General features: G+C 45.7%; 1 protein-coding gene across 2 annotated transcripts in view; it reads right to left on the minus strand.

The window, feature by feature from the left end:
* Window positions 1-1,770: 1,770 nt before the first annotated feature.
* Window positions 1,771-25,189, minus strand: part of GTF3C3 (general transcription factor IIIC subunit 3) — an 81,237-nt gene continuing 57,818 nt past the window's right edge. For both annotated transcript variants that reach the window (XM_040322759.1, XM_040322760.1), the window contains exons 13-19: window positions 23,717-23,818; window positions 21,093-21,228; window positions 19,242-19,479; window positions 12,669-12,859; window positions 10,810-10,934; window positions 7,917-8,069; window positions 1,771-1,958 (exon numbers count right to left, since the gene is read on the minus strand). In XM_040322759.1, coding sequence (XP_040178693.1) covers window positions 1,836-1,958; window positions 7,917-8,069; window positions 10,810-10,934; window positions 12,669-12,859; window positions 19,242-19,479; window positions 21,093-21,228; window positions 23,717-23,818 — 1,068 coding nt within the window. In that variant the 3' untranslated portion in view covers window positions 1,771-1,835. The remainder of the gene's footprint in view (window positions 1,959-7,916; window positions 8,070-10,809; window positions 10,935-12,668; window positions 12,860-19,241; window positions 19,480-21,092; window positions 21,229-23,716; window positions 23,819-25,189) is intronic.

Raw genomic sequence — 25,189 nt, forward strand, 5'->3', positions numbered from 1 at the left:
ACATGCTTGTAGGTTACATGGCCCCTGTCCAAACTAGTCCTAGTATGTGTATGTATGAATGCGAGTTACGGGACCTTAGATTGTTAGGGGGCAGGGACTGCTGTGAATGTGTAATAAAAATATGTAAAGTGCTGCGTAAATTTATGGCGATAAATACGTAACTGTTGTCAGGTCACCTGTGGCCAGATGACAAATGCACCCCGTTGGAGTCAGGGGTGCACCACAAGGTAGTGAACCCTATAGCAGACTGCTGCGGATGGACCACAGAGTGGATATGGAGAGATTCACTGGGGCACAAACAGGGATCCTGCAGGAAGCTTGAGCCCAAGATTCCCCAGGGCGCGGAGTCCAAGATCCAGTTGGTGTTTACCAGAGCCTCTAGTGGTGAGGATGGCCTTCGCTGCAACTGAATCCAGGTCGCGGCCCCCGGAGTCCCCCAGGTCACGCTCCGTAGGGAGAGAGGGGAAGCAGCCACTCAGGACACAAGAGATAGTGAAGGGTAAGCCAAGGTTGGGGCGACAAGCAGGCAAGGATAAACAAGGGACAGGCCAAGGGTCACAGGCAAACAAGAGTAGTCAGGGACAAGTCAAAATCGGTACAGAGAGACAAACGTAGCACAAGGCAAGCAGGAACACAAAGCTAACAAACAACGTTAATCAGCAATGCAGACCTGCACTGGTTAATATCCACTTGCCGACCTCCTCATGTAAATATACGTCAGCAGAATGGCACGGACAGGCACATGCACGTACCTATACGTCCTCTGCTTGACGTGGGTCGGGGGTCCGATCGGGACCCCCCCCGTACATGCGGCGGTCGGCAAGCCTCGGGGAGCGATCCGGGACGACGGCGCGGCTATTCGTTTATAGCCGCCCCGTCGCGATCGCCCCCCCGGAGCTGAAGAACGGGGAGAGCCGTGTGTAAACACGGCTTCCCCGTGCTTCACTATGGCGGCGCTTCGATCGAGTCATCCCTTTTATAGGGAGACTCGATCGATGGTGTCAGTCCTACAGCCACACCCCCTACACTAGTAAACACACACAAAGTGAACCCTAAATGTTACAGCGCCCCCTGTGTTTAACTCCCAAACTGCAACTGTCATTTTCACAATAAAGAATGCAATTTAAATGCATTTTTTGCTGTGAAAATGACAATGGTCCCAAAAATATGTCAAAATTGTCCGAAGTGTCCGCCATAATGTCGCAGTCACGAAAAAAATCGCTGATCGCCGCCATTAATAGTAAAAAAAATAAAAATGCAATGAAACTATCCCCTATTTTGTAAACGCTATAAATTTTGCGCAAACCAACTGATAAACGATTATTGCGATTTTTTTACCAAAAATAGGTAGAAGAATACCTATCGGCCTAAACTGAGAAAAAAAAATGTTTTTTTATATATGTTTTTGGGGGATATTTATTATAGCAAAAAGTAAAAAATATTGCATTTTTTTCAAAATTGTCGCTCTATTTTTGTTTATAGCGCAAAAAATAAAAACCGCAGAGGTGATCAAATACCACCAAAAGAAAGCTCTATTTGATAAAGGCAGCCAGGTGAGAGGGTCTGGCCTCTAAGGTGAACACATGGAGAGCAAGGTAAGCTGCCAGACATACTACATATCCATGACAACTGTATTAAATAAATAAAATGATATTGCGGTCCTTCATCAGTCAACATTTATGACTAGTTAATATCTCATTGACCCCAACGAAAAAGCATGCACTAGCGACTTTAGCATATCTATTACTGAACAAACACGCATGCACACAGTTGACATTTTTATATACAAAAAGATTTATTATCCATACCATAAATAAAAAAATAAAAAAAACACGCTATATGATACAATGAGTAAACAAAAGCCTTCGAGACATTTCTGTGTTGCCACTGCTCTGGTAAATGAGAGAAAGATTGAAGGCAATGTCTCTCCTTAGGTCCACTTGGTCATCACTAATCCCCTAAAAAAAAAAAACATAGAATAATATAATATATTATAATGATATATAATTGACCAGGATATATTTTGAGGACAATTCATAGTTCTGTCTGGATGGATGTCACTTACACAGGAAAGAAACATCTGGCTGAGCTCCAAGCTGTAGGAACATCTGGTCTCATTGGCCAAGAGCTGAGCTAGCAGGAATGCCTACGCTTGGAATTCCAGGAGTCAATCAACAGTGGGGTAGATTCACGTACGGGCACGCAATGATACGGCGGCGCAGCGTATCTACGCTACGCTGCCGTAACTTACAGGAGCAAGTGCTGTATTCACAAAGCACTTGCTCCGTAAGTTGCGGCGGCGTAGCGTAAAAGGGGCCGGCGTAAGCGCGCGTAATTCAAATGTGGAAGGGGGGCGTGTTTTATGTAAATGTATGATGACCTGACGTGATTGACGTTTTGTACGGATGGCGTATGCGCCGTCCGTGTACATATCCCGGTGTGCATTGCTTCCAAGTACGGCGCAACGACGTATTGGTTTCGACGTGAACGTAAATTACGTCCAGCCCTATTCGCGAACGACTTACGCAAAAAATTAAAATTTCGAAACGGGAACGACGTCCATACTTAACATTGGCTGCGCCTCCTAATAGCAGGAACAACGTTACACCGAAAAAGCCTTAACGCAAACAACGTAAAAAACGAACGCACATACGTTTGTGAATCGGCGTATCTAGGTAATTAGCATATTCTACGCCGACAACAACGGAAGCGCCCCTAGCGGCCAGCGTCGGAATGCACCCTAAGATACGACGTCAGAGACTTTTGCCAGTTGTATCTTAGGCTAAAGTCGGCGTATCTAGCTTTCAGAATACAGAAAGTAGATACGCCGGCGCAGCTTAGCAATTACGCGGCGTATCTATGGATACGCCGGCGTAATTGTTCTCTGAATCTACCCCCAGTAAGTGTATTCACACATGCTTGGGACAAACACTGACTTATACTCGGATAAATAAAAAAAAGAGAGAAAACAGTAAAAAAAAAAAAAAATAAATAAAAGATGGAAATATAAAGAATATAAAAAAGGGCGGACTTGAGGGATCTCTTGCCATTTTTTTTCTGCCATCGCCCTTCTATATTCATCCTCATAAGTGTTTATTTGCATTAACAGGAATGCAAACCCCCCTCCCCCCACTTGTATTAAATGTTACACATGTTTGCAAACATCTCCGATACGTCGCATTTGCTTATACCGTACAAACATCACAGAAATTGGAAATTATTATTCATATTATACATTGTAAACACACAGGGCCAGATTCATAAAGACTTACGACGGGCGTATCAGTCTATACGCCGTCGTAAGTCCGATTCCGCGCCGTCGCAACTTTAAGCGTATTCTCAAACGGAGATACGCTTAAATGTTGATAAGATACAACCGGCGTAAGTCTCCTACGCCGTCGTATCTTAACTGCATATTTACGCTGGCCGCTAGGGGCGTGTACGCTGATTTACGCCTAGAATATGTAAATCAGCTAGATACGCCTATTCACGAACGTCCGCCCGGCCGTCGCAGTACAGATACGCCGTTTACGTAAGGGGTTTTCAGACGTAAAGATAAACCACCAAAAAGATGGCGCAGCCAATGTTAAGTATGGACTTCGGAACCGCGTTGAATTTTAAAAATTTTACATTGTTTGCGTAACTCGTTCGTGATTGGGGCTGGCCGTAATTTACGTTCACATCGAAAGCATTGACGATTTGCCGACGTCATTTGAAGCATGCACACTGGGATATGTCCACGGACGGCGCATGCGCCGTTCGTTAGAAACGTCATATACGTGGGGTCACTAGTATTTTGCATAGAACACGCCCCCAACCAGCTTATTTTGAATTAGGCGGGCTTACGCCGGCCCAGTTACACTGCGCCGCCGTAAGTTACAGCGCAACTTCTTTGTGAATCACAGGACCTGCTGCTCTAACTTACGGCGGCGTAGTGTATCTGAGATACGCTACGCCCGCCCAAATCGATCTGAATCTAGCCCACAGTATATAACACAAAAACTTTTCTTTCACTCATGGTTAAGTGTTTGGCTGAAGCCATTTATTAGTGGGAATGCTCAGTAGCATTCCCACTATTCTTATTCGTTTTTTTTTTTTTATTCTTCTTATTCCGTACGTTTTTTTGGCTCTGCGTAACTTCTGCATACTTTCAGCTAATAAAACCATTCAACTTTTAAAATGTTCAGCTCTTTTAGCTAATGATGGGACTTCAACTTTTTTTCTACTATTTATACTGTTTAAAATATTAAGATGTTTAACACTTTTTTTTTTAACATTGAAGTCAATGAGAGCATGCTTCAAATCCTTAAAATCTTCTTCCGCTCCCAAAAGTTTTAGCTCCTTCATACTTTCACCTACAGACGCCAAACAAACTTTAAAATGTTCATAAAATATTCAGCTATATCTTTTCAGTTTGAGATCTTTTACAGTTTTTGTGAAAAAGCCATTTAAGTGTAGTGAAAATTTTAGCGATTAAACAGTGGGTTGGATTCAAGAAGCAATTGCGCCTGTGTAACCATAGTTACACAGGCGCAATTGCTTACTTGCCCCGGCGTAAGGAATGCTCCTGATTCAGGAACCTCGTTACGCCGACTGCAGCCTAAGATCTGCGCGGCATAAGGCTCTTATGCCCGCATATCTTAGGCTGCATTCTTGCGATGGCCGCTAGGTGGCGATCCCGTTGTGCTCAGCGTATAGTATGCAAATTGCATACTAACGCCGATTCACAACGTTGCGCGAGCCCTGCGTACGCAGTTTACGTCGTTTCCGTACGGCGTCTTTCACGTAAGGCTGCCCCTGCTATTAGCAGGGGCATCCAATGTTACGTATACCTGTCGTTCCCGCGTTGCGAAATTAGAATTTTACGTAGTTTGCGTAAGTGATTTGTGAATGGCGCTGGACGCCATTCACGTTCACTTTGAAGCAAATGACGTCCTTGCAACGTCATTTGCCGCAATGCACGTCGGGAAAGTTTCCCGATGGAGCATGCGCTCTACGATCGCCGCGGGAACGCGCCTAATTGAAATGATTCCCGCCCCCTACGGGATCATTTAAATTGCGCACACTTACGCCGTGCAATTTTAAAGAGCGCACACGCAATTTACGGAGCTACTGCTCCGTGAATCGCGGGTAGCGCAGTAAATTTGCGCAAAAAAAGCGCAAAGGTACCTGAATCCAGCCCAGTGTGTATTGAGTTGCTTAGAGTGGATGATGTCATAGCTAGAGCACAGAGCCTTAAAAAAATGATCTTAGTTCCTTTTCTATAAATTGCTCTCACGCCCACAAGATCTACTTGTCATACACAATTTATACATCAAAACTTGGGTATTTTTGTCTAGTTTTAAAACCATTCCTACTTTTCAACTATTCTCACTTCAACTCTTTCTTACAGATTTAAGATATTCATTCAGTTAGCTTTAGCAATTCAGCTATTCAGCATTCCCACGCATTTTCTCCTTTTTTTAAAAATTATTTTAATAGCTGAAAGTATGCAGAACTTACGCAGAGCCAAAAAAACAAAATGGAATAGCTGAATTGCTAAACCTACAGAATAACTGAATTGCTAAAGCTGCAGAACAACAAAAAAATAATACATTTCATTTTTGAAAAAAAAAAAATAATCATAAAAAAAAAATCTTTTTTTGAAATAAATAATTTTTGAAAAATATAACCCATTCCTACTTTTCCAACTATTCTCACTTCTTCAACCTTTTCTTGCGGATTTAAGCTATTCATCCAGTTAGCTATAGCATATCTGCTTTCCTACGCATTTTCTGCAGGAAATGCATTTTCTAGTCATCAATCAACTGTGTTTACTCTTTTTTAAATCATAATGGCAACAGAAACTACCCATATGACCCCCCCCCCAACCCCAAAGCACCTTGTCCCCATGTTGATGCGGACAAGGGCCTCTTTCCGACAACCCTGGCCGTTGGTTCTCGGGGTCTGCGGGCGGGGGACTTATCGAAATCTTGGAGCCCCCTTTAATAAGGGCCACCCTATGTGAATGAGTATGGGGCACATTGTACCCCTACCCATTCACCTGGGAAAAAAAAAGCGTAAAAAAAAAATACACAGGTTTTTAAAGTAATTTATTAGACAGCTCCGGGAGTCTCTTCCGACTTCTTCTTCCTTCTCTGGTCCTCTGTCTTCTGCCAGGCCTCCCCCGCCATCTTCTGCTCCTTTGCCTGGTCTTCTCTGTTGTCTTCTCCTGATGTTGACACAACGCTCTCTCCCGCTCTATTGCCCGACGCGTGGTGTGCCAATACTTCTATTGGCATGGGGCGGGGTCTCCGCCTGACGTCATCCAGAAGTCCCACCCCTTATGACGTCGCCACCCGGGGCTTGATGGGCGGTGATGTCATCAGGGGTGGGCCTCTGGTGACCCCGTCCCATGCCAATATAAGCAGTGGCACACCGCGCATTAGAACGTAAGAAACATCAACATCGGAAGAAGAGCAGAGGGAAGAAGACAACGGAGAAGACCGGGCAAGAGCGAGCAAAAGAGCAGAAGATAGCGGAGGAGGCCTGGCAGAAGACAGAGGACCGGAGAGAGAGCGGAGAAGAGCCGGAGAGGGAAGAAGAAGTCGGAAGAGACCCCTGGAGCTGCCTAATAAATTACTTTAAAAAACCTGTGTAGTGTGTTTAATTTTGGACACTTTTTTTTCCAGGTGAATGAGTAGGGGTACGATGTACCCCATATTCATTCACATAGGGTGGGGGGGCCAGGATTATTAAAGGGGGCTCCCAGATTCCGATAAGCCCCCCTGCCTGCAGACCCCAACAACCAACGGCCAGGGTTGTCGGGAAGAGGCCCTTGTCCTCATCAACAAAAAATTTATAAAATACTGAATCTCATTGATGCCCGCATTCTCCACCAAAAAAAAGACTGAATGTCGCCCGACTGACAATCCAAAATAAATAATGGTTTCCATCCTGTTACCCCAGGGAGGGAACTTGTTCTCAGAAAACCTTTGCAACAACATCATTATTAGAATTTTAAGCGTCAAGTAAAATTAATAAATACATAATAAAGCCATAGGTAACTAAAAACTAGTATACAAGTAAATCCTAATCACAATGGCCCGGATTCACAGAGATTTACGCCGACGTATCAGTAGATACGCCGTCGTAAGTCCGAATGTGCGCCGTCGTATCTATGCGCTCATTCTTTAAATGAGATATGCCTGAATTTTGCCAAGTTACGACCGACGTAAGTCTCCTACGCCGTCGTATCTTGGCTGCATATTTAAGCTGGCCGCAAGGGGCGCTTCCGTTGATTTACGCGTCGAACATGTAAATGAGCTAGATACGCCGATTCACGAACGTACTTGCGACCGTCGCTGTAATCTACGTCGTTTACGTAAGGCGTTTTTCCGGCGTAAAGTTAAACCACCAAAAAGCAGGTCCAAGTCGTTTAGGGTATGGACGTCGGAAGTACCGTCGGATTTTACGTCGTTTACGTAAGTCGTACGTGAATGGGGCTGGGGGCGTAAGTTAGGTTCACGTCGTACGCATTGAGACGTCGTAACGTAGGGAGTATTTGCGACGTGATTCTGAGCATGCGTGCGCATGCGCCGTTCGTTCGGCCATGCATTCTACCAGCCTACTTTGAATTACGCAGGCTTACGCTGACCCATTTACGCTACGCCGCCGTAACTTAGGGAGCAAGTGCTTTGTGAATACTGTACTTGCCTCTCTATGTTACGTCGGAGTAGCGCATATGAGATGCGCTACGCCCGCCTAAACATACGCCGCTCTATGTGAATCTGGCTGATAGTATTTACAGTGGGCTTTATACAGCATTTCCTTTCAATGTATTTGGGGGAAAAAAAGAGATTAATGATCTGTTTGTGTGATTACAGTGCATACAATCATCATCATCATCATCATCATCATCATCATCGTCATCGTACCTCTAGCTGAAGTGGTGGAAGCTCCAGAGCCTGCTGGTAGTAATGAATAGCGAGGTACGTCAGACCCATCTGGTGCAGGGCACGGCCGATGTTATAATAGGTTTCCTGGCAAGGGCCGCGCAAGTCAAGATATCGATTCAAAAAGGAAAATCCCTAAAGGCAAAAAAAAAACAAGAAAAGATGTTTAAGTGCAAAATAAAAATAAATAAAAATGTGTAAAATGCTTACATTATTTTCACAACATATTCCATCTCATCATATGACTACAGACATTACTCTACAACAGTGGTCTCCAAATGCTGTTTGTCTTTAGCTGGCCCTTAGGGCCCTGTCACCCCCCACTGATGGGACACTATTCCTCCCACTGATACCAATGACGGGACACTATTCCTCCCACTGATACCAATGACGGGACACTATTCCTCCCACTGATACCAATGATAGGACACTATTCCTCCCACTGATACCAATGATGGGACACTATTCCTCCCACTGATACCAATGATGGGACACTATTCCTCCCACTGACACCAATGATGGGACACTATTCCTTCCACTGATACCAATGATGGGACACTATTCCTCCCACTGACACCAATGATGGGACACTATTCCTTCCACTGATACCAATGATGGGACACTATTCCTTCCACTGATACCAATGATGGGACACCATTCCTTCCACTGATACCAATGATGGGACACCATTCCTTCCACTGATACCAATGATGGGGCACTATTCCTTCCACTGACACCAATGATGGGACACTATTCCTCCCACTGATACCAATGATGGGACACTATTCCTCCCACTGATACCAATGATGGGGCACTATTCCTTCCACTGATACCAATGATGGGACACCATTCCTTCCACTGATACCAATGATGGGGCACTATTCCTTCCACTGACACCAATGATGGGACACTATTCCTCCCACTGATACCAATGATGGGACACTATTCCTCCCACTGATACCAATGAAGGGACACTATTCCCTCCCACTGATACCAATGATAAGACACTATTCCCCCCACTGACACAAATGATGGGACACTATTCCCACCACTGATACCAATGGTGGGACACTATTCCTCCCACTGATACCAATGATGGGGCACTATTCCTCCCACTGATAACAATGATTGGACACTATTCCTCCCACCAATACCAATGATGGGACACAATTTCTCCCACTAACACCAATGGCGGGACACTATTCATCCCACTGATACCAATGATGGGACACTATTCCTCCCACTGATACCAATGATGGGGCACTATTCCTCCCACTGATACCAATGATGGGGCACTATTCCTCCCACTGATAACAATGATGGGACACAATTTCTCCCACTAATACCAATGGCGGGACACTATTCCCCCCACTGACACCAATGATGGGACACTATTCCTCCCACCAATACCAATGATGGGACACAATTTCTCCCACTAACACCAATGGCGGGACACTATTCATCCCACTGATACCAATGATGGGACACTATTCCTCCCACTGATACCAATGATGGGGCATTGTTCCTCCTATTTAAGTGCTTTACTCCCTTCAGTCTGGGCTCCACACATCATGTCTAGCTTTCTAATCCTCAATTTCTCTTTTCCCCCTCGTACTCCTTTTCTTAAACTCCACTGGCTCAAATTTCCATCTCTTCCCTTTGTATTCCCCCCCCCCGCCTACTCCCACCACCCACATTCGGCAGGAGATCTTTTTTGGGGCCCCGCCAGCCAACATCACTGACATTTCCCTGAGAAGTCCCTTTATATCGCGCGTTGCCCTCCCCACGTCCCGCTATGCTGGTTACCAACATTTGTTTTATAGCTCTGTTTGTTCATCCCAACTGCCGTTGTTTTTGTACAATTCTCATTCAAATAAAATAGTAAAAATTTTAAAATAATAAAAAACTCATGAAAAAGAGAATAATCCAATATTTTCCCTGGCCTGGGTCTCTCCTATCAGACTTTACAGCTCAGAGAGAGAAAAGTAAACAAAGTCGCTCCGTATTCCTAGAGATGGTAAAGGAGACGACGTGTTTTTGAAATGATGGTTTCTCTTAAAATTCTATCCCTGTTACTTTATAAAAAAAAAAAAGAAAAAAAACAGTGGGCCAGATTCAGGTACAATTACGTTGCGCAGCGGCGGCGCAACGTATCCCATTTACGTTACACCGTCGCAGGTTTACAGCGTAAGTGCCTGATTCACAAAGCACTTACCTGTAAACTTGCGGCGATGTAACGTAAATCCGCTCGGCGCAAGCCCGCCTAATTCAAATGGGGCGGGCACCATTTAAATTAGGCGCGTTCCCGCGCCGAGCATACTGCGCATGCTCCGTCCGTCAAATTACCCGACGTGCATTGCGCTAAATGACGTCGCAAGGATGTCATTGGTTTCGACGTTAACGTAAATGGCGTCCAGCGCCATTCACGGACGACTTACGCAAACTACGTGATATTTAAAATTTTGACGCGGGAACGACGGCCATACTTAACATTGGCTAGACCACCTAGGGCTTAGCTTTATCTTTACGACGCATATCGCTACGGAAACTACGTAAATTTAGATCGACGGGCATCGCGGACGTTCGTGAATCACAGTAACTAGTCATTTGCATATTCTAAGCCGACCGCAATGGCCTCGCCACCTAGCGGCCGGCCTAGAATTGCAGCCTAAGATCCAACTGTGTAACACAAGTTACACCTGTCAGATCTTAGGGCTATCTATGCGTAACTGATTCTATGAATCAGGCGCATAGATACGACAATCGTATCTCAGAGATACGACAGTGTATCAGGAGATACGCCGTCGTATCTCTTCTGTAAATCTGGCCCAGTGATTTTATATAAAAGAAGAAAAAATAAAGAAAGAAAAAATACCTGTACAAGGAGGGCGTGTCTTTTCAACACAAACTTTTGGGATGCCATATGAATGAAAGTTAATCCGATGCAGAGAGAGTGCATTGGATCTTCAGACTTTATCCGGAAGGCTTGGACGTACTGAGCTGCAAGAATAATAATAATAAAATAATAATGAAAAATGCATACTGAATTTGTATTTAAAATAGTAAAAAAAGTTATATATTATATTTAAAAAAAATTATATGTATAATATATATATATATATATATATATATATATATATATATATACACACACACACACACACACACATACATATATATAAAAATTATAAATATATATTTTTTTAAATATATATATACATATACAGACAAATCTTTCACCGCTCCAGGTGAGTCTCGCTTATCATTAAGGGCTGTTGAACCACCAGGGTGCCGGCGATGCTGATTGTAGCAAAAAAACGAAAAAAGTCTGGACTGCCGCACTCCAAAATGACTAAAACAAATTAAGTCTTTATTTTCAAATGCACATGCATTCACCGCAAACAAAAAGGTACAGTATTGGCCGACGCGTTTCACGCTGTACTTCAGCGCTTAGTCATGGCTTGGCTATATATACATATACACACACCGTATTTATCGGGGTATTGCGTGCTCCGGCGTATAGCGTGCACTCCTAATGTGGACCCGCATTTCTGTAAAAAAAACATTTTAGTACTTACAGTTTTGGTGTCTTGCGCGGCGTCCATCGGCGGCCTCGTCGGGTCCGGCATCTGTCTGCGGCTTCGGTGGTGTCCTCCCCGTCGGGTCCGGCGTCCTTCTGCGGTGTCCTCCCCGCTTCCCGCGCTGAGTTTGAACCACTGTACCGGCATATACCGAGCGCAGTACACTCGGGTATAGTCGGGCAGGCTCGGCTCCTCTCGCGGTCAAGTCCTGTACGTCCAGGACGTGACCACGAAATGAGCCAAGCCTGCCCGAGTGTACTGCGCTTCGGTATATGCCGGGGCAGTGGTTCAAACTTGGCGCGGGAAGTGGGTATCGGCGTATATTGCGCACCCACGATTTTGTCCTGATATTCAGGGCAAAAAAAGTGCGCGGTATACGCCGATAAATACGGTATATAAAAATTATAAATATATATTTTTTTTAAATATGTATGTGTGTATATATATATATATATACACACACACAGACACACACACTATATTACTAATACTATATTGCCAAAAGTATTGGGACGCCTGCCTTTACACGCACATGAACATTAATGACACCCCAGTCTTAGTCCGTAGGGTTCAATATTGAGTTGGCCCCGCCCTTTGCAGATATAACAGCTTCAACTCTTCTGGGAAGGCCGTCCACAAGGTTTAGGAGTGTGTCTATGGGAATGTTTTACCGTTCTTCCAGAAGAGCATTTGTGAGGTCAGGCAGTGATTTTGGATGAGAAAGCAAGGTCCATAAAGACATGGATGAGCGAGTTTGGGGTGGAGGAACTTGACTGGCCTGCACAGAGTCCTGACCTCACCCCGATAGAACACCTTTGGGATAAATTAGAGCAGAGACTGCGAGCCAGGCTTCTCATCCAACATCAGAGCCTGACCTCACAAATGCTCTCCTGGAAGAATGGTCAAACCTTCCCATAGACACACTCCTAAACCTTGTGGGCGACGACTCTGATGGGCGATAAAATACGTTTAATAATTCATTAAAATTGTATTCATTCATTTATAAAACTGATTTTCTTGTAGATATTTGTAAATCCTCTGGTGTGGCCCTCACAGAACACATGGGAGGGCCCTTGGTCGAGAAATACGACTCCTTCCACGCACGGCGCTCTACACCAACAATGGACACAAATATAAAGTTATAGACACGTACCGAGCGCGTGTTTGAAGCTCCCGGACACGAACGCGTTGTGGCCGCTCAGGACGCACAGGGCCAGATTGTCGGGATTTTTCAGCATGAGCCTGAGGCAGAAGCGATGGTGCCGCACGTCCTGGGAATGCATGGTCACCTGATTGAAGACGTTCCAGAGCTGCGGCCGGTTCACGTTCTCCATCAACATCAACCTGGAAAAGAAGACATGACCCTAGAAGGTCGGAATCGGTACAACCGACAGAAAAAATAGGCATTTCAAAAAAACATTCGAAACGTTTTATTAACCACTTCCATACCGGGCACTTACGCACCTTCCCGCCCAAGCCAATTTTCAGCTTTCAGCGCTGTCGCGCTTTGAATGGCAATTTCGCGGTCATGCTACACTGTACCCAAACAAAATTAGCGTCCTTTTTTCCCCACAAATAGAGCTTTCTTTTGGTGGTATTTGATCACCTCTGCGTTTTTTTTTTTTTTTGCGCAACAACTAAAAAATGACTGAAAATTTAGAAAAAAATTACGTTTTTATTTTTTTCTGTTATTTTTTTTGTAAATAAGTAAGTTTTCTTCTTCAATTACGGGCACTGATATGGCGGCACCGATGGGCACCGATGAGATGGCACTGATGGGCACCGATTGGCGGCGCTGGTATGCGGCACTGATGGGCACTCATAGGCGGCAATGATGGGCACTCATGGGCGGCACAGATGGGCACTCATGGGCGGCACAGATGGGCACTCATGGGCGGCACAGATGGGCACTCATGGGCGGCACAGATGGGCACTCATGGGCGGCACAGATGGGCACTCATGGGCGGCACAGATGGGCACTCATGGGCGGAACTTATGGGTACTTATGGGTGGCACAGAAGGGCACTGATAGGTGGGCACTGGGCATGGATGGGCACTGATGGACACTGTGGGGTGGCACTGATGGACACTGTGGGGTGGCACTGATGTATGCATGTTGCCAGTCAGTGCCCATTTGTGGGCACTGATTGGCATCTTTTTTTTTTTTTTACTGCCTTTTATTTTTTTACTGCATATTTTTTTATTGCCCCTTTTTATTTGCCATTCCCTGGTGGTCCTGGTGGCTTCCCTGGTGGTCCAGTGTGGCGATCCGAGGGGGGGCTGCACTGATAAACAATCAGCGTGAACCCCCCCTGTCAGGAGAGCCGCCGATCGGCTCTCCTCTACTCTCGTCTGTCAGACGCGAGTGAGGAAGAGCCGATCAACGGCTCTTCCTGTTTACATCGTGATCAGCCGTGATTGGACACGGCTGATCACGTGGTAAAGAGTCTCCGCCGGAGACTCTTTACCAAGATCGGAGATGCAGGGTGTCAGACTGACACCCCGCATCACCGATCGCCGTGCGCCCCCACGGGCGCGCGTGGCATGAAATCCTGCAGGACGTCCAGTCAGGATTTCAGAACCAATTCCCGGACGTAAATCGGCTATAGGCCGGGAGGGAAGTGGTTAACGACTTTATACGTCGGCCCTTTGAAGCGGGATATCTCTGTTATGGCAGCAGCTAGATACCATAACCCAGGCATCCTCGTCTTCAGGCGGCGGTTCGGTTTCCGATAATGGTGGTCTCTGATTCGCCATGAGATCACCGTCATCGGCGGCAGGAGAGGGGCCCCCCCTCCTGCCGCTCTCCTGCGCCCTCTGTCGCTTATTGGAGCCGTCGGTAGCAGCGGAGGCGATCGGGTCCTTCTTGTGGCTGGGTATGGATACGAATGAGGGCAAGATGGCCCCCACCCGTCTCCATACCATAGCAGGGCGGAAGCGACGTCAAAACTTTACTTCCCGCCCATAGGCCCGGATTCAGATACAATTGCGTATCTATCGGCGGGCGTAACGTATCTCAGATACATTACGCCGCCGTAACTTAGGGCGCAAGTTCCGTATTCAGAAAGAACTTGCGCCCTAAGTTACGGCGGCGTAGTGTAAATGTGTCGGCGTAAGCCCGCTTAATTCAAACGTGGATGATGTGGGCGTGTTTTATTTAAATTAATTGTGACCCCACGTATTTGAAGTTTTTTACGAACGGTGCATGCGCCGTCCGTGAACGTTTCCAAGTGCGCATGCTCCAAATCACTGTCAATGCTTTCGACGTGAACGTAACTTACGTACAGCCCTATTTCGCGAACGACTTACGTAGATGACGTAAAATACGACGCTGTTCGCGAGTTTCTGACGTCCATACTTAACATGACTTACCCCTGCTTTATGAGGGGTAACTTTACGCCGGAAAAAGCCTAACGCAAACGACGTAAAAAAAAAATGCGCCGGGCGGACGTACGTTTCTGAATCGGCGTAACTACCTAATTTGCATATTTCTTGCGTAAATCTACGGAAGCGCCACCTAGCAGCCAGCGTAAATATGCAGCCTAAGATACGACGGTGTAAGAGACTTACGCCGGTTGGATCTTAGGGAAATCTATGCGTAACTGATTCTACGAATCAGGCGCATAGATACGACCCCGCGCACTCAGAGTTACGACGGCGTATCCTTGGGTGTTTTTCAGTTTTGGCGTTTACAAGACTAAAACGTTTTTTTTTACTAGAAAATTACTTAAAACCCCCAAACATTATGGGCTAGATTCAGATACATTATCGTATCTATCGGCGGGCGTAGCGTATCTCAGATACACTACGCCGCCGTAACTTCTGTATTCAGAAAGAACTTGCGCCCTAAGTTACAGCGGCGTAGTGTAAATGTGTCGGCGTAAGCCCGCCTAATTCAAATTTGGCTGGTAGTGGGCGTGTTTTAATATTAAACTATCATGACCCCACGTAATTGACGCTGTTTTCGAACGGCGCATGCGCCGTCCGTGGACGTATCCCAGTGCGCATGCTCGAAATCACGTCGCAAATAGTCAATGCTTTCATCGTGAATGTAACTTACGCAAAGCCCTATTCGCGAACGTTTTACGCAAACGACGGGAAATTCTACGCTGTCCCGACGTCAATACTCAACATTGCGTACGCCTCATATAGCAGGGGTAACTTTACGCCGGTCTGACGCCTTACGTAAACGACGCATATAGATACGCCGGGCGCAACTACGTTCGCGAATCGGCGCATCTACCTAATTTGCATATTCTACGCGTAAATCTATGGAAGCGCCACCTAGCGGACAGCGTAAATATGCAACTAAGATACGACGGTGTAAGAGACTTACGTCGGTCGTATCTTAGCAAAATTCCGGCGTATCTTGCTTTCTGAATACAGAAAAAAAGATACGCCGGCGCATTCTAGAAGTTACGTGGCGTATCAACAGATACGCCGACGTAACTTCTTTCTGAATCTAGCCCTATATATATTTTTTTTCTAACACCCTAGAGAAAAAAAAGGCGGTCATTGCAATACTTTTTGTCACACCGTATTTGCGCAGTGGTCTTGCAAGCGCACTTTTTTTGGAAAAAATTCACTTTTTTTAATTAAAAAATAAGACAACAGTAAAGTTAGCCCAATTTTTTTACATATTGTGAAAGATAATGTTACGCCGAGTAAAATGATACCCAACATGTCACGCTTCAAAATTGCGCCCGCTCGTGGAATGGCGTCAAACTTTTACCCTTAAAAATCTCCATAGGCGACGTTTAAAAAATTCTACAGGTTGCATCTTTTGAGCTACAGAGGAGGTCTAGGGCTAGAATTATTGCTCTCGCTCTACCAATCGCGGTGATACCTCACATGTGTGGTTTAAACACCGTTTTCATATGCGGGCGCTACTCACGTATGCGTTCGCTTTTGCGCGAGAGCGTATCGGGACGGGGCGCTTTAAAAAAAAAAATTTTTTGTTTTATTTATTTTATTTTTTTTACACTGAAAAAAATAAATGTATCACTTTTATTCCTATTACAAGGAATGTAAACATCCCATGTAATAGAAAAAAGCATGACAGGTCCTCTTAAATATGAGATTTGGGGTCAAAAAGACTTCACACGTCTCATATTTAGACTTAAATGCAAAAAAAAAAAAGTTGTCGTCATTTGAAAAAATGACATTTAGAAAATATTGCTTTAAGATGTATGGGAGGAAGTGATGTTTTGACGTCACTTCCGCCCTGCTATGCTATGGGGACGGGTGGGGGCCATCTTGCGCTCACTCGTATCCCAGCCGAGGAAAGGACCCCATCGCCTCCGCCGCTACCGACGGCTCCGCTAAGCGACGGAGGCCTTGGGAGAGCGGCGGGAGCCCTCTCCCGCCGCTGATAACGATGATCTCGCGGCGAATCCACCGCGGAGACCACCGTTATCGTTTACAGGACCGCTCACGCTAAAGATGGATATCTAGGTTGTGGCAGCAGCTGCTGCCGTAACCGAGATATCCACCTTTAAACAAAGGACGTATATATACACATGAGCAGGTCATTAAGTGGTTAAAAGCGCCCAGTCCCGACGAGCTCGCGGGCAGAAACGAACACATACGTGAGCAGCGCCCGCATATGAAAACGGTGTTCAAACCACACGTGTGAGGTATCGCCGCAATCGTTAGAGCAAGAGCAATAATTCTAGCCCTAGACCTTCTCTGTAACTCAAAACATGCAACCTGTAGATTTAATTTTTTTTTTTTAAAACATCACTTATGGAGATTTTTAAGGGTTAAAGTTTGTCGCCATTCCACGAGCGGGCGTAATTTTGAAGCGTGACATGTTGGGTATCAATTTACTCGGCGTAACATTATCTTTCACGATAAAAAAAAAACAAATTGGGCCAACTTTACTGTTGTCTTATTTTTTTTAATTCATAAAAATTGTGCGCTTGCAAGACCACTGCGCAAATAAGGTGTGACAAAAAGTATTGCAATGGCTGCCATTTTATTCTCTAGGGTGTTAGAAAAAAATGTATAATGTTTGGGGGTTCTAAGTAATTTTCTAGCAAAAAAAAATAGTTTTTAACTTGTAAACACCAAATCTTAAAAAGAGGCTCGGTCCTTAAGTGGTTAAGTTTTTTTGCTTAACACATTGAGCCCACTTTGTTGCATGTATTATGTTTATTGCGTTAGGTTACACATTCATCTTTTACATACATAAAAAGTTCCTTTATTTCCTGTGTGGGTCACAATGGGGTTCAGCGGCAGAATGTTTGATGCACAAAGCACTGAGCCGCCCCCATTATCTGAATCATCTTCACTTCTGGGAGTCTTCTGGAACCTCAACAGAGACATCGGAGAAGGTTAATGACAGTGCGTTTATATGAAGTGACCCACGCAACATTCTGCGCCCGTCTGATCGGCCGCATGGCGGAATTCCAGAAAACTGGTTCATCCCACCACGACACTTTAACATGGCCAGATCTAGAGGGGTGATGGGTTCCCCCCAGATTTTGGCTTTCAATCTAAATTGTGCCCGGCTTACTGAGCTCCTCCTATCCTGCACTGCCCACAGCCTGGGCACAGGGAACTCAGCAGAGCTCCTCCCCCATTCTGCACGGCACACAGCCTGGGCACAGGGAACTCAGCAGAGCTCCTCCCCCATTCTGCACGGCACACAGCCTGGGCAGAGGGCACTCAGCTGACCTCCTCTTCCCATCTGGCACTGCACACAGCCTGGGCACAGGGCGCTCATCTGACCTTCTCCTTCCATCCGGCACTGCACATAGCCTGGGCACAGGGCACTCAGCAGATCTCTTCTTCCCACCCCGCTCTGCACACAGCCTGGGCACAGGGCACTCAGCTGAGCTCCTCCTTCCATCCCGAACTGCACACAGTCTGGGCACATGGTACTCAGCTGACCTTCTCCCATCCCGCTCTGCACACAGCCTGGGCACAGGGCACTCAGCTGACCTCCTCTTCCCATCTGGCACTGCACACAGCCTGGGCACAGGGCGCTCATCTGACCTTCTCCTTCCATCCGGCACTGCACACAGCCTGGGCACAGGGCGCTCATCTGACCTTCTCCTTCCATCCGGCACTGCACACAGCCTGGGCACAGGGCGCTCATCTGACCTTCTCCTTCCATCCGGCACTGCACACAGCCTGGGCACAGGGCACTCAGCAGAGCTCCTCCCCCATTCTGCACGGCACACAGCCTGGGCAGAGGACACTCAGCTGACCTCCTCTTTCCATCTGGCACTGCACACAGACTGGGCACAGGGCACTCAGCTGACCTCCTCCCATCCTGCACTGCACACAGCCTGGGCACAGGGCACTCAGCTGACCTCCACTTTCCATCTAGCACTGCACACAGCCTGGGCACAGGGCACTCAGCAGAGCTCCTCCTTCCATCCCCAACTGCACACAGCCTGGGCACAGGGCACTCAGCAGAACTCGTCCTCCCATCCCCGCACTGCACACCGACCTGGGTACAGGGGCACATAAGCAGAATGCCTTATTGCTAATGCATCCCATTAACGTCAATGCAAAAACGTGTCCCATTGACTGCAATGCAAAACCACATCCCATTCACCTCAATGCAAAAACGCCCCCTATTGACTGCAATGCAAAATCACGTCCAAATGGCTGCAATGCAAAAACGGTTTCGGCACTGGAATTTTAATTTCGGTGCACCACTTAAAAGAACAGATGATTGGTAATCTTGTGGTTTGTAATCAGATTTATAGTGTACCTTATATAGTTGTACGCCTTTCGGAAATTCTTGTCAAGAATAGCAGTGGAGAGACCGAAATATTCCAGCTCTTTCCTTTTCGGTCGGTCATCATAAAAGGAATAATACTCCAGGGAGGAATCCACAAGCAGCTCCCCTTCTTTATAGCGGTTGAGGTGACAGAGGGCGTAAATGGCTTTTAGAAGGAGATTCCACCAGTCGTCCTTGTTGAGCACGCTGGTCAGTACACTGAAGATTGCTATGGGGGGGAAAAGGCAGAAAAGACGTTATTTCTGGGAATCCTACATGTACAACTGCCACTTGGAAACAAATTCAATTCAAGTGACCCTGACACTGAGCTGAAGTTACCATTTCTTAAGGCAAAGAAGTAAATACTTACCTCTCCTGCTGCCCATGTTGCTGAAAGCTTCTCTAATGGAAAGAGGTCCCCTCCCCAACACGTATCATGTCACAAAGTTTTGATCTCCTGATCCTCTTCTGCACTCAGTGGTTCCTACTGCTGACCTTCATGTCACCATAGGATGCTGCAGATACATAGGGGTCGGTGGGAGGAACCACTGAAGGGACCTTTGATCTGGATAGGATGGTCAAAGGAACCACTGAAGGACCTTTGATCTGGATAGGATGGTCAAAGGAACCACTGAAGGACCTTTGATCTGGATAGGATGGTGGAAGGGACCACTGAGGGACCTTTGATCTGGATAGGATGGTGGAAGGGACCACTGAGGGACCTTTGATCTGGATAGGATGGTGGAAGGGATCTTTGATCTGGATAGGATGGTGGAAGGAACCACTGAAGGACCTTTAATCTGCATGTGATGGTGGAAGGAACTACTGAGGGACCTTTGATCTGCATGTGATGGTGGAAAGAACCACTGAGGGACCTTTGATCTGCATGTGATGGTGGAAGGAACCACTGAAGGACCTTTGATCTGCACGTGATGGTGGAAGGAACCACTGAGGTACCTTTGATCTGGATAGGATGGTAGAAGGAAACACTGAGGGACCTTTGATCTGCATGTGATAGCAGAAGGAACCACTGAAGGACCTTTCATCTGCATGTGATGGTGGAAGGAACCACTGAGGGACCTTTGATCTGCGTGTGATGGTGGAAGGAACCACTGAGGGACCTTTGATCTGCATGTGATGGTGGAAGGAACCACTGAAGGACCTTTAATCTTAATGTGATGGTGGAAGGAACCACTGAGGGACCTTTTGATCTGCATGTGATGGTGGAAGGAACCACTGAGGGACCTTTCATCTGCATGTGATGGTAGAAGGAACCACTGAAGGACCTTTGATCTGCATGTGATGGTAGAAGGAACCACTGAGGGACCTTTGATCTGCATGTGATGGTGGAAGGAACTACCGAAGGACCTTTGATCTGCATGTGATGGTGGAAGGAACCACCGAGGGACCTTTGATCTGCATATTATGGTGGGTAAAACCACGAGGGACCTTTGATCTGCACATAATGGCAATTAAAGCTTCTCACAATGTGCATTAGAATCTGCAGCAAGTTACATAGAGGTCCCCTTATTTCCCCCATCATCTGGCCATTTCTTCTCCAGCCTGACTGTCCCTGGCCCACCCCTTTCATTCATTGGATTTCAGTTCTTTCAATCAGAGGCTCAGCGTCACATGGGTGAAACCAAAGCGGTCAGACAGAGGTTGGCCCTGAGTAAGCCATTCCGGTCCAGGGTAGGAGCCTGTACAACTGTGTAAGACTGAAGGGAAGGCTGGAGTTCTGCTCTAATCAATAAGCCCATAGTGGAGATATAAAATTTCTCCAGTCCATCAGCAACTTGCAGTTGAAAGGGATAAACACCGAAATAAGTACAACTTCCTTACCTTTTGCATCAGAATTTGCGATCTCCTGTTCATCACTTGCAGAGATTTTATCCCTTGACACTTTTATCAGATACAAATGTCTTTCTCCAGACTTTGAACTTGAAATCAGACATACTTGGGCTCGATTCATTGCCATCTGAAAAAAAAAAACATCAGCACAAGAAGTTAAAATTTAAAAATGTCCCCTAATTTACACCCGATCCGGCAGCTAATCTGTTGGAAATTAAATTTGCATGCCAGATGTTGGAGAGAAAAGTGGGCAGGTAGTGGTGGGTGGATTGCATTGGTTGGTTTGAGTGGGTTTTGGTAGGGGAGTTAAGTTGGTTTGTTTGGGTGGATTATGATGGATAAGTTGTGTTGGTTGGTTTGGGAGGTCTGTGGTGGGCGAGTTTAGTTGGTTGGTTTGGTTGGGTACTGATGAGTGAGTTGTGTCGGTTGGTTTGCATGGGTGGGTTGCGTTGCACTGGTTGGTTTCCGTGGGGTGTGGTAGTTGGGTTGGTTGGTTTGGGTGGATTCTGATGGGCGAGTTGTGTTGGTTGGCTTGGGAGGTCTGTGGTGGGTGAGTTTAGTTGGTTCATTTGGGTGGGTTGCATTGGTTGGTTTCAGTAAGTTGTGCTGGGCGAGATGCATCAGTTGTGGTGGGTTGGCTGTGGTAGGCGATTTGCATGCCAGATGTTGGAGAGAAAAGTGGGCAGTTAGTGGTAGGTGGATAGCATCGATGGGTTTTGGTGGGTTGTGGTAGGTGAGCTGGGTTGGTTGGTTTGGGTGGATTCTGATGGGTGAGTTGTGTTGGTTGGCTTGGGAGGTCTGTGGTGGGTGAGTTTAGTTGGTTCGTTTGGGTGGGTTGCATTGGTTGGTTTCAGTAAGTTGTGTTGGGCGAAATGCATCAGTTGTGGTGGGTTGGCTGCGGTAGGCGATTTGCATGCCAGATGTTGGAGAGAAAAATGGGCAGTTAGTGGTAGGTGGATAGCATCGATAGGTTTTGGTGGGTTGTGGTAGGTGAGTTGGGTTGGTTGGTTTGGGTGGATTCTGATGGGTGAGTTACGTTGGTGGTTAGTTTGGGAGGTCTGTGGTGGGTGAGTTGAATTGGTTGGTTTGGGTGGATTGCGTTGGTTGGTTTTGGTAGGTTGGTTGCATTGGTTGGTTTGAGTGTGGTGGGCGAGTTACGTTGGTTGGTTTGTGTAAGTTGTGGTGGGTTGGCTGCATTGGTTGGTTTGAGTGGGTGGCGGTAGGTGATTTGCGTTGGTTGGTTTAGGTGGTAAGTTGCATTGGTTGGTTCGGGTGGGTGGGTTGTGATGGGTGAGTTATGTTAGTTGGTTTGGGTGGGTTGTGTTGGTTGGTTTGGGTGGGTGGGTTGTGGTAGATGAGTATTGCTGGCTGATTTGGATGGGTTGTGATGGGTGGATTACATTGGTTGGTTTGGGTGGGTTGTGGTAGATGAGTATTGCTGGCTGATTTGGATGGGTTGTGATGGGTGGATTACATTGGTTGGTTTGGGTGGGTTGTGTTGGTTGGTTTAGGTGGGTTGTGGTGAAAGAGTATTTTGGCTGATTTGGGTGGGTTGTGATGGGTGGATTGCATTGGTTGGTTTAGGTGGTTAGTTGCATTGGTTGGTTTGGATGGGTGGGTTGAGATGGGTAAGTTATGTTAGTTGGTTTGGGTGGGTTGTGTTGGTTGGTTTGGGTGGGTGGGTTGTGGTAGATGAGTATTGCTGGCTGATTTGGATGGGTTGTGATGGGTGGATTACATTGGTTGGTTTGGGTGGGTGGGTTGTGTTGGTTGGTTTGGGTGGATTGTGGTGAAAGAGTATTTTGGCTGATTTGGGTGGGTTGTGATGGGTGGATTGCATTGGTTGGTTTGGGTGGGTTGCATTAGTTGGTTTGGGTGGGTTTCAGAAAGGCTTGCACATCATTTCGCTAATATGAACAAAGCTTCTTCCAAAACTTAATTTCCCATGAGCCGGGGCAGGGAGTACAAGTTGCAAGCAACCAATCTACTACGGTATTTACAAAGTGGTTAATCAGTGGTGATAAAATATTTAGTCATGCCCACTGCTGATGTCATCATCCATTGTTGGCACAGCAATGCTAGGGTGACAGCACTGCAATGGTTCACATAGCACAGGAAGAGCGTTGTCACCCTTCAAAGTAATTGCACCAGGAACAATTCTGCTGCCGCCAAGACCACTAACTGTTTTTGAATTATTAAAGGGTTATAGCCTAAGACTGGGCAATGTTTTTCCTACTGGCAGCAAGATAATGTTTTGAATCTGAACTCCCGGTGAAGAGTTAAAGAGAAACTTCAGTGGGGAATGGGAAAATTAAGAATTTTTATTGTTATTTGGGGCAGTTTTGAAAGCCTGCAGGTCAACTTTAACCCTTCCATGGTCGGTCTCTACAAATGTTGGTGAGCATGTATTTACAGTCAACGTAAAGACGGCACCATAAACGAAAACATGCAAGGAGCATTTAACTTCATCCTCCCCTGATCACTACATTTAAAAAAAAATCTAAAATAACTGATATATAGTTATCAATTAAAAAAACAACATCACAATACTTCAGTGTTCTCCTTGATAAAAAAGGAGTGATTATATTAGAACTCCTTCTCCAATAAACTCTCACCTTCAGAAGCATAGCAAGCATGGTGAGTAAAGTATCCACATAGTCATACATTTTTCCCTGAGAGTAGAGAAGGGTTGACCGATGCAGAAGAAGCTTAAGTTCCTGAAGAAAAAAAAATACATTTGTATATTAATTGACCAAATCAGTAAAATGGTTTAAAGAGCAAAAGAAATAACTTGTAGCAACAACAAAAGTGTGTCAGCAGCCCAAACTTTGTTCAAGTTGTGGACAGTATACAAGAATCAGAACCTCCGTTGGGTTTTTCATTATGTAGAATGGTTGGGAGTGGCACTGGATCTAAAGATATTTTGAAAGCCAGAAGGCAACTTAACCACAGTTACCTTCTACACACCAAGGGACCTTGAGTAAGACTTTTAATGTAAAAGTAGTGTGAAAGCCAGAATTCTACTCAACCACAGTTACCTTCTATGTACCAAGGGACCTTGGGTTAGACGTTTAATGTAAAATTAGTGTGGAAGCCAGAATTCTACTCAACCACAGTTACCTTCTATGCACCAATGGACCTTGGGTAAGAACTTTAATGTAAAGGTAGTTTGAAAGCCAGAAGGCTACTCAACCACAGTTACCTTCTATATACCAAGGGACCATGGGTGAGATTTCTAAAGTAAAGGTTGTTTGAAAGCCAGAAGGCTACTCAACCATAGTTACGCTCTATGCACCAAGGGACCTTGTGAGACTTTGTTCAAGTTGTAGATAGTATAGAAGAATCAGAACCTCAGCTGTGTTTTTCATTATGTAGAATGGTCTAGTCGGGAGTGGCACTGGATCTAAAGATATTTTGAAAGCCAGAAGGCTACTCAACCACAGTTACCTTCTATGTACCAAGGGTCCTTGGGTGAGATATCTAAAGTAAAGTTTGTTTGAAAGCCAGAAGGCTACTTAACCACCGTTACCTTCTATGAACTATGGCACCTTGGGTGAGACTTATAATCTAAAGGTCATTTGAAAGCCAGAAAGCTACTCAACCACAGTTCCCACCTACAAACTAAATAACTCGAGCCAGACTTCTAATGAAAAGGTAGTTTGAAAGCCACAAGGCTACTCAACTATAGTTACCCTCTACGCAGCAAGGGACCTTGGGTGAGACTTATAATGTAAACGATGTTTGAAAGCCTGAAGGCAACTCAACCATAGTTACGCTCTACGCACCTTGGGTGAGACTTCTAATCTAAAAAGTCATTTGAAAGCCAGATGGCTACTTAACCACAGTTCCCATCTACAGACTAAAGGAACTTGGCTGAGACTTCTAATGTAAAAGTTATTTGACCACAGTTCCCATCTACGAACAAAAAATAACCTTGAGCCAAACTTCTAATGTAAAGGTAGTTTGAAAGCCACAAGGCTACTCAACCATAGTTACCCTCTGCGCAGCAAGGGACCTTGGGTGAGACTTTTACTGTAAACAATGTTTGAAAGCCAAAAGGCATATACAACCACAGTTATCATCTATAC

This window comes from Rana temporaria, chromosome 9 (assembly GCF_905171775.1).
Source record: "Rana temporaria chromosome 9, aRanTem1.1, whole genome shotgun sequence".
NCBI lineage: Eukaryota > Metazoa > Chordata > Amphibia > Anura > Ranidae > Rana > Rana temporaria.